At 41.0% G+C, this 9,785-nt stretch overlaps 1 protein-coding gene across 2 annotated transcripts; it reads left to right on the forward strand.

Moving 5' to 3' along the window:
* The first annotated feature begins 3,897 nt into the window (after positions 1-3,897).
* Positions 3,898-8,247, forward strand: CFL2 (cofilin 2). Of its 2 annotated transcripts, none has more exons than XM_023227389.2 (4): positions 3,898-4,179; positions 5,174-5,481; positions 5,597-5,673; positions 5,756-8,247. In XM_023227389.2, exons 1-4 carry the CDS (start codon positions 4,177-4,179, stop codon positions 5,866-5,868), a joined length of 501 nt encoding a protein of 166 aa, XP_023083157.1. In that variant the 5' UTR covers positions 3,898-4,176; the 3' UTR covers positions 5,869-8,247. The 2 variants fall into 2 exon arrangements, with proteins under 2 accessions (XP_023083157.1, XP_023083158.1); XM_023227390.1 differs by lacking the exon at positions 3,898-4,179 and adding an exon at positions 4,228-5,061.
* Positions 8,248-9,785: the final 1,538 nt, after the last annotated feature.

Genomic DNA, 9,785 nt, shown 5'->3' on the forward strand with positions numbered 1-9,785 from the left:
GACACAGATTACTAATAAATTCCTTTATTGTGAGGTCATTCTCCTAAATTAGAAAGAACCAGAGACGGGACATGTAAGACCCAAAGTTGAGTTTGTGGATCAGTGAGTGAGTCACAGTGATTGGACTCCAAAAAACACCTCCCACTGTGTTTATTTTCTAGGTCTAAATTCAAACTTGGATTTAGAAAAATATACGACTTGACTCCTCATCAGTCTTTTAGCTCAGGCGTGGGTTAGGAAGGATATGTCAGAGTTAGGAAGGCATGTTAGTAGAAAGGTACATTTTGAAGTGGTAGTGTCTTTATGCTTACATTTGTCTTTGTCAGGAAGTGGCTGTGGGAGCTGAGAATGTGAGGTCTCTTGACAGGGAGTAGGGCTTACACCATAATCTTCCAGATTCATTGTTTTAGATAGTTCTTTCAAACTTTTACACGCCACAGAAACTCCATCCACATTGTTTCTCAGGTGTGGTGGCTCACGCCTGTAATTACTGCACTTTAGGAGGCTGAGGCGGGAGGATTGAGCCCAGGAGTTGAGGCCAGCTTGGGCAACACAGTAAGACCCCCATCTCCACAAGTGAGGAAGTAAATAAATACTTATGTAATAAAAATAGATTGTTTTGGGAGGAATATATTATATGTATTAAGGGATGATCACCTTTCCAATTTTTTAAAGAATCTTGAGTAAACAAACTTTAGCTGAGCCTTCAGAATCAATGAGGATTGGGACAGCTTCATGACTATTGCCCATGAGTTGATAAAATCACTGCTTTCATCTTCACTCTGCACTGGTGGTAATAATAGCTCCAGGGTTCCTATTTCTGTGCTGGACAAGGGCTTCACATACATTATCTCTCTTGATCCTCCCCATAGTCCTGAGAGGGAAGAGGTCATAAAATCCCTATTTTACACATGATTTGGAAACTGAGCCTTACGGCAGCTAAATCAATGGCCTGAAACTGCGCCACTACTAGTGTCTGAGCTGAGATTACATTCAGAGGTTACTCTCACAAAGTTCCTAATAGTTGTTACTGCCATCCATGTGTGGTCTGGTAAGTGGATAATTATAGCTTAGTTGTTTACAGCACAAAAGTATCTAGTACTAGATTGTTTGGTGTCCTTCTGTCACACCTGTTAATTGTTTGCTTGAGCGTGAAATTGCTCAGGGCAGTTGTATGGTAGGCAGAATAATGCAACCCCTCCTCACCAAGATGTTCCTGTCCTAACCTCCAAAGTCTTTGAATGTTAACTTATATGACAAAAGGGACTTTGCAGATGTGATTAAGTTAAGGATCTTGAGAGGCGGAATTATCCTAAACTACCAAGTGGGGTACAAGGTAACCATAATGGTCCTTATAAGTGAAAGATGGAGGCAGGAGAGACAGAGTCAGAGGAAACGTGGTGACTGAAGCACAAGTCAGAGTGATGCAATTGCTGCCTGGGGCCACAGACCAAAGATGATGGGCAGGTGGAGCACGGAGGCTCACACCTATAATGCCAGCACTTTGGGAGGCCGAGGTAGGCGGATCACAAGATCAAGAGATCAAGACCATCCTGGCTAACACGGTGAAACCCCATCTCTACTAAAAATACAAAAAATTAGCCAGGCATGGTAGCGGATGCCTGTAGTCCCAGCTACTCAGGAGGCTGAGGCAGGAGAATGGCGTGAACCCTGGAGGCGGAGCTTGCAGTGAGCCAAGATCGCGCCACTGCACTCCAGCCTGGGTGACAGAGTGAGACTATCTCAAAAAAAAAAAAAAAAAAAAAAAAGATGGGCAGCCTCTAGACGTTGGAAGAGGCAAAGGAGTATCCCACTACAGTCTCTGGGCTTTAGCCCCATCAGGCTTATTTCTGCCAGTTGTGGTGGCTCATGCCTGTAATCCCAACTACTCGGGAGGCTGAGGTGGGAGGCTCACTTGAGGCCAGGAGTTTGAGGCTGCAGTGACCTATGATCACACCCTGTACTTCAGCAGCCTGGGTGGGCAACAGAACCAGAGACTATCTCTTAAAAACATATGTATATATAGAGAGAGACTTATTTCTCTGACTCTGTAAGACAATAAATAATAAATTTTTGTTGTTTTAAGCAAGTAATTTTGTGGTAATTTGTTATAGCAAAAATCGAACACTAATACACGTCGTATCTGACACTCAGATCCCTCCACTACACAGTGACCAAAATTCATGCAGCGATGATTGGCAATGCTGCCCCTTTACCAAGTGGTGGTAAGTTCTGGTTATAACTCACAGGGGTGAAGGCAGGAAGTTGCTACTGACCCTGACATTCTCAGAGCCATCCTCACAAAGGCATGTAGAAAGCCTTCACAACCTTCAGAAGCTTCCTCTTCATTCTCTTTATAGCACTAAAGCATCTTAAATTTATTATTTCAGCATCTATTAAGCACCTACTATGTGTCAGGTTCCAGAAATTCAAAGGTAACTAGGACTCAGATCCTTAAGGAGCTTACAGCACAGTAGGGTGGCAGAAGACATAAACAAGTTATTATAAGGTAACAAAATATATGCAAGACAAAAATACCTTCAGGAAAAGAATCCCAGAACATAGGAATTACCATCTCCGCCTGGGGAGGGTAAGAGGTAATGAGAGGCTTGGAAAGGGTTGAAGTCTGAGCTAGGGGGTGACTAATATCTTTGGAATCCCCAGCTTTAGTGAGTAAAGTTCTGATACCCACTGTAGGTCCCAGTGTCATCAGACCTGGTCTCTGCTGAGGCTGCAGCAAATCTCTGAGGTTGGGAAGGGAAGGTGATCCCAGGATGAAGCGAAAAGGAATTTGCTAATACCTACACATAGCAGATGATCAGAGCTCTGGAGAGACATTCTCCATGACTTCTTGGAAGTTCAACAGATAAAGTGAAAGGCTCCATAAATTGCAATGTACCAGCTAGATACAAAGTATTATCCACTTGCTTGGGATTCATGCTTAGACACTGGGAAATTCCTTCTCAATTTTTGTCGCTAAACGAAGTCTATCTTCCAATTAAGAAAACAAACCCAAGATATAGACAGAAAAGTAGGTCTATGTTTCAAAGCCTAGCATGTTCCATTTAAAATACAGTAAATTTTGGCTGAAAGCACTTATCACACAATCTAGGGCAAACACCATCTCATGATTTTCCTGCCTAACCTCAATCCTGAGACCACCACAAACACACCATTTCCTACTGAACTTTGATATACTCAGAAACTGAAATCTAAAGCTGGAAAGGGCCTTAACGATAATTTAATAACAGTTTGTTTTACAGATGAAGAACCCTGAGGTATGGAGGAGTTAAGATTAAAAAAGAGAGAGAGAGAGAGAGAGAAACTGCGTTGGCGCAGTTGTATGGACTTTGCTAGAAGAGGCTGCCTCGGCTTATTTGATGTCAGCTGTCACGGAGCTTCATGAAATGTCTATTAAGAGAGAGTACAATCCATTTCCTATGAAGTCTAAAATGTAAAAGGATATTACTAAGGAATGCTACCACCCAATTTTTTTTTTTTTACCATCATTATTTCAACTAGAGTTTTGAAAAGTGATTTACCAAAACTGCGTATCATTTTGTTTTTGCTAAGTACTATCAACTGGGGCAATCCCGTGCAGTGTTTATTCTCATTTATCTCTAAACAACTGGGGGTTTTCCAAAAAGGCTCAAAATGACGAAATCCAGCCTCTTTCGGGGAAACCACAGGTAACTAAGGAAAGATACCTTCGCAGGAGTTCCCCTCACACGCACCCACCCCTGGCGCAGGGCCCTACAGAGGCGGTGGAAACGCCCCTCTGGGAGCCCAGCACTTTTCCCCGCCGACTGACGGGTGGTGCCCGGGGGCTGGAGGCGACTCTGCCAGGCTCCCGGGCTTCGCTACCGCCGCGCCGCCCCCCGGGCCTGCAGGGCTCGCGCTCTGGGGTCAGGCTGAGGACGCGGGCAGCCGGGGGGCCCGGGCCGCGAGACAGAGGGCCGGCCTGCGAGCGGGCGGCGCCGGCTAGGGACCGGGCGTGCCCACGTGACCGCCCCGCCCGCCGCCTGCGGCCCGCCGAGCCCCGCCGCCTCCCTCGGGCTGCAGCTCCCGGCGTGCCCCGCACTCTCCGCTGCCCACCCGCTCGCCCGCCCCTCCTTCTCCTCCCAGTGCCACAGAGCCGGAGCCCGAGCTGCCGCCGCAGCCACAGCCGAGGGCACTATGGTAAGACGAGCGCGCTGGCCGGGAGGCCGCGGCGTGGCGAGAAAAGCCCCCCGCGCGGCCCCGCACGGCCCCGGGAGTGGGGCCGCCATTTTAACCTGATTTTGGCCTCCAAGGTGGGCGCTTCTGCTCTGCGGCTCCGCTGCTCTCCAGCCGACCGGCCTGCCCTCCGGCCGTCAGGCCCTGCCCTGCTGCTCTTTGGATTTTGGGGAGCGGGGAGGGCCCGGGCGCCGGCGCAGGTTGGGGGTCGGGGTCGGGGTCGGGTCCGGGCGGGCTGGGGCGCGAGAGGGTCTGCGGACTGCAGCCGCTCGCGCCGCCTTTGCCCTTCGCTTCCTAATTTTACTTAACACGCGAGGCTTTAAAATTGGTACGTGCTGCGAACGCTGTGTGGGTCAGGGTCTGGACGGCCTGTAATGAAACCCTTACGGGGAGATTAGGGAAGAGGGAAAACACTTTTTAAAATGCTTTCTCGCCGTAAATGCTTTTACACTCGTTCCGTTAGTTTTGGAGTGTCTGCATGTGAGCTGTGGGCCGTGGGCGGTTTGGAGTTTACACTTGATTCTCTTTCCTTATGAGGAAACGTCAGTGGCTAGGATGACTTTAAAGAAAAAAATAGTAGAAGCATTAACTGAAATCCAAAAGTGTTTTTTTAAGGCCAGCCGAGTTGACACAATACAGAAGGTATTTTTGCTGCCGGTCCTGAAGCTCTGACATCACCCAGTGAAATAGGAAACATTTCAGGGATGGGACAACTTGTATTTGTCCCTTTCGCTTCCACGTCCAAACCCCTTTAAGAAGGATGAATGGGCAGGATGAGTTAGACTCCTTCGCTGTATCGTCTACTGATTCTTAAAATGTGACAAATCTGATTGGACGACTTACATGGTACGGTGCAATTTTTGATGTCCAGACTAAAGTGAGTCTTCTCTAGGCAAACAGTAATTTTGGTTAAAACCAAAATACGTGTTCTGAATTACTGTTCTGTGTTTATTTTCAGGCTTCTGGAGTTACAGTGAATGATGAAGTCATAAAAGTTTTTAATGATATGAAAGTAAGGAAATCTTCTACACAAGAGGAGATCAAAAAGAGAAAGAAAGCAGTTCTCTTCTGTTTAAGCGATGACAAAAGACAAATAATTGTAGAGGAAGCAAAGCAGATCTTGGTGGGTGACATTGGTGATACTGTAGAGGACCCCTACACATCTTTTGTGAAGTTGCTACCTCTGAATGATTGCCGATATGCTTTGTACGATGCCACATACGAAACAAAAGAGTCTAAGAAAGAAGACCTAGTATTTATATTCTGGTGTGTAAAAACAAAAGAAAAAAGTACTTTTAAAATGCAAGGATTGTTGTTATCATAGTCAGTCTTACCTTTGTTTTTCTTATAAATGGGATTCAATAATTTTTTTTTTCTGTAGGGCTCCTGAAAGTGCACCTTTAAAAAGCAAGATGATTTATGCTAGCTCTAAAGATGCCATTAAAAAGAAATTTACAGGTACAATCTTGATTATTTTGTGCAGAGAAATTATTCTTTATTCATTATAATAAAGTAATAGCATAATGTTTTTTCTTTTTAGGTATTAAACATGAGTGGCAAGTAAATGGCTTGGATGATATTAAGGACCGTTCGACACTTGGAGAGAAATTGGGAGGCAATGTAGTAGTTTCACTTGAAGGAAAACCATTATAAAATGACAGTCAGGTGCCATCTGGATCTTAAGGAGCTTGCATTTCTCCAGCTCAGTCCATTGGAATAGTATTAGGTTTTGTTTTTTTGGTTTTTTTCCCCCTTTCCACTGGGCCCTTCCAACACAATGAATGAAGGAAGTATCATTTATTTAAGCAGCCTATCAGTGATTGCCATTAGACTGTTTAATACTGTTTTATGTAGAACCCAAGGAATGCCTTCCTGTCATATTTTAGCCAAAACAACTGGTTATATGCCTCCCTTGCAGCAAGCACTACAATGTATGTGATCGTCAATGTGAATAGCTTAGAATACTGCAAAGGATAAGCTAATTGAATGCCTTGAAAGTATTATCCACTGGTCAGATGGTCAACTTTTTTCAGTATTATTTATAGTTGCACTTGATTGCAGTTCTGTGAGGCTTGAGCATTCATACACCTCACCTGCCTTGGCAAGCCTATTTTTGTGACATGGCAGCACGGATATAACACTATGCATTAAAAGCACTTTTTGTAACAAGTTTAATATCCTAAAAGGAATGCCAATTAAGTTTTGTTAACTGTGTCATCAACTTATCCTAGTACCTCAGTGTTCATTCCTGTTACCTGCATACCTTCTTAAAAGAAATAGCTGTTATTAATGCCTTTTTGTTTTCCATTGAGTGTACACTACTGAATAAGTGTAGGACTTTTATGTTTACCATATGAGTCCTGCAACACTAAAGATATTTTGAATATCAGTCATGATGGCAATTTCTGTATAAAAGAGCCTTAAATGGAACATTGTTTTGAGATCAAACTCCCCACCCTTACAAAAATGGCCACGTTGCAATAAAAATTGTGGCATATTAGAGAACGTTGCCTTGTTTTCCTTGGAAATTTTGCAAAATGTTATGTGAAACAACTTCTAGGGTAATATTATTAATCTCTGCACTGGTCATTTGAGAATTTTTTTTGTACAACATTCATGTGTGATATTTTCCAGATTTGTTGGATTTATTTGGTTTAAAAAATATTCTATCTTAAAGCCAACTAATATAAAATACCATTGTTAAAGAATGGTACTTTTATAAACATTATTTATTTCCTATGTGTTAATATGAAGATCAGAAATTATTTTTTGCACTTTGGCATAAATACTTTTCAATATCTGATTTGTTCTCTGGATAAATTAGCATAGTTATTTTTTTATTCATATTAACATTTCTAAGTAGTTGTGTAGTAGAAGCAGGAAGCTCTTATTGCTTATTTGGTCATAATGAAAATAATTTGTAAAATTCCTTTAAAAGTTTAATGATACTTCTGATGTTTCAGAACAGTCATTTCACCTACTATTTCTGAATATATTTTGCAAATTGAATTGGAATAGGAATTGATATAGCAGTCTTAAACATTAGTAGTGGGATTTGGCTATGGTCCAGACTGTGCTCCTTATAGAGAATTTGATCTGCTCAGTGTGAGCGGTTTGCTGTTAGCCAGGGCTATTTATGGCAAACACATGCTTTTGTATCTTGTCATAGTTATCCACAAATGGCAAAACTGGACTTGATTCTACTGGTATGCAAAACAGGCATGCTAGTAAGCAGTCAGTCGTGGCTCAGAACTTAACCCCATAGCTCAGAGGAATGCTTTTATCAGAAAACAGGAAAGAAAATATCCCTTAAAAAGCTTTTTTGAATGTGTGGAATAATTTTAGTATAATTAGATTTTTTCCCATATTTTTGAAAGATTTTTCAGATGTGAACATTAAAAATAGGCTTCCATTTAAAATTATATGAATGGTTTGGGATCTTTTTGCACTGAGCAATTTTATTTCAGGCTTCCAGTTGTCCATGTGAGTTATCCTGGACATTTCGGTGGTTTTTGGTAAGGCCAAACTCTAATAAGCAAAACAGAGAATACTGATGTATACTTAACCATATCTGTAACTGATACTTGCACCATGAAATTTTTCATTGAGTTATTTCCTCATTCTTTCAAAAAATAAGGGACTATAAATCAGTTATGTAGTATCTTTTGTTTTTGTAGCTGATTCCTTAACTTTCTTGTATGCCTCTTGAGTAATTTCAGAGATTAAATATTGCTTTAAATTGTGATACTTTGATTTGCTAGATTGGCAAAACTGATACTAATATAGTTAAGTTCTTTGAAATACATCTTTGTGCGTAGAGCCAAAAAAAAGAGATAAAATTAATAATAGTTCCCTTGTTATTTGAGATTAATTTGGCATTTGAAATGATCATTTTATTTTACAATCATTTATAATGAATCAATGTTCCAGTTAGCTTTAAAAGGTATACGGTGCTAATTAGTAAAATATTGAAGGCAATATTTTACTGCTAGCTTGCAAAGTTATGAGAGTTTAAAAAATAAAATATATGAAGAGTTTAAAAAATAAAATATATGAAAATATTTAAAGCTGTTGAGATGTGTTTACTTACACTTCAGAACATTAAAAGTTTAAAAACTGGTGTTTCAGATCAAAGAGGCATCATCTATATTCTGTTTTTAAGGATTTTAGTTGATAATTTCTCATTTATCAATACCAATTTTCTTTAAAAATTATTACAGCAATTAATTTTAGCATTTTCAGACAAATAGGAACAGTTGGCATGTGTCCCAAACTGGCTGTCAGCTGTCATTTTCCATCATTATCTAAAATAGTGTGGCCAGCATTGTGTATTGAAATGTACCTTTTTCGTACATTGGAAGAGAAGCCTCTTACCGGGTTTGAGTTTCTTTGATACAGAACATTTGTAGCAGCTAATTTATGGAATCTGGCAAATAAGCTTTGGGAGGAAATTCTTTTAAAAGTGTTTTCTTGTTAAGGAACAATCTCAACAATTGTAAATCATCAGGAGGTTAAGAACACTCCATTAGGTTTGCCACTCAGAAAAAACAATCTCATTTTGCTCTTCATAGTTCCTGTTTTTGCTTGCAAATTTAATAGTAAGTGGAGATGCAAAACAATGTGAATGTTCATTTTTCTATGAATAGTATTAAAGCTACTAGAGATGTGCGGGCAGGTCCCAGTAAATGTTGCCCTTTTTTTTTTGAGACAGGGTCTCACTGTATTGCCCAGGCTGGAGTGCAGTGGCAAAATTTCAACTCACTTCAAACTCAACCTCCTCGGCTCAGATAATCCTCCCACCTCAGCCTCGCAAGTAGCTGCGACTACAGGCATGCACCACCAGGCCTAATTTTTTTTTTTTTTTTTTTTTTGGTATCTCTTTTGTAGAGACTGAGTTTCACCATGTTGCCCAGGCTGATCTCCAACTCCTGGGCTCAAGCTGTCCTCTGACCTCCGCCTCCCAAAAGTGCTGGGATTGCATGCGTGAGCTCCCACGCCCTGCTCAAATACTGCTTTTGAAGACAGCATGAGTTTATGGATGTTCTGTCTCCTCTTAGCCCATAAAGAAGTCTGAGGCTTTTCTTTTGCTCTGGAGCATCCAACTAATTGCTTTATTTCCGTGTAGAATTAGAGGAATCATCTCTCCACTTAATTTTCCTCTCATAATGCAGTTGGGCAAATTAAATCTCTAAGCCTCAGTTTTTTAACCCATAGTATGGGAACGATAATATCTGTTTACCATATGTTTCCTGAGCACTAAATATGGAAATGGTTTTTGAAAACAGGAAAATGCTATGTAAATGTAATAATATGTTTATTCATTGTTAATAACTGTATGTAAGTAGATAAATATTAAATGTTTTCGTTAAAAGTAAGATGTATTATAAATCATTGAACCTCTATTTTTATAACTTATGTGTGTGTGTACATATATATATACACACATACACATATGTATACATATATATACACTTTTCTTTTTTTGGACAGGGTTTCACTCTATTGCCCAGGCTGCTGTGCAGTGGCACAATCATAGCTCACTATAACCTTGAACTCCTGGGCTCAAGTGA

Source organism: Piliocolobus tephrosceles, chromosome 6 (genome assembly GCF_002776525.5).
Source record: "Piliocolobus tephrosceles isolate RC106 chromosome 6, ASM277652v3, whole genome shotgun sequence".
Lineage (NCBI taxonomy): Eukaryota > Metazoa > Chordata > Mammalia > Primates > Cercopithecidae > Piliocolobus > Piliocolobus tephrosceles.

Bases quoted from the DNA above. Each gene is read 5' to 3' on its own strand.
- CFL2 (XM_023227389.2), top strand. The intron at 5,482-5,596 runs GTGTGTAAAAAC...TTTTTTCTGTAG, and splicing joins GACCTAGTATTTATATTCTG to GGCTCCTGAAAGTGCACCTT. The intron at 5,674-5,755 runs GTACAATCTTGA...TTTTCTTTTTAG, and splicing joins CATTAAAAAGAAATTTACAG to GTATTAAACATGAGTGGCAA.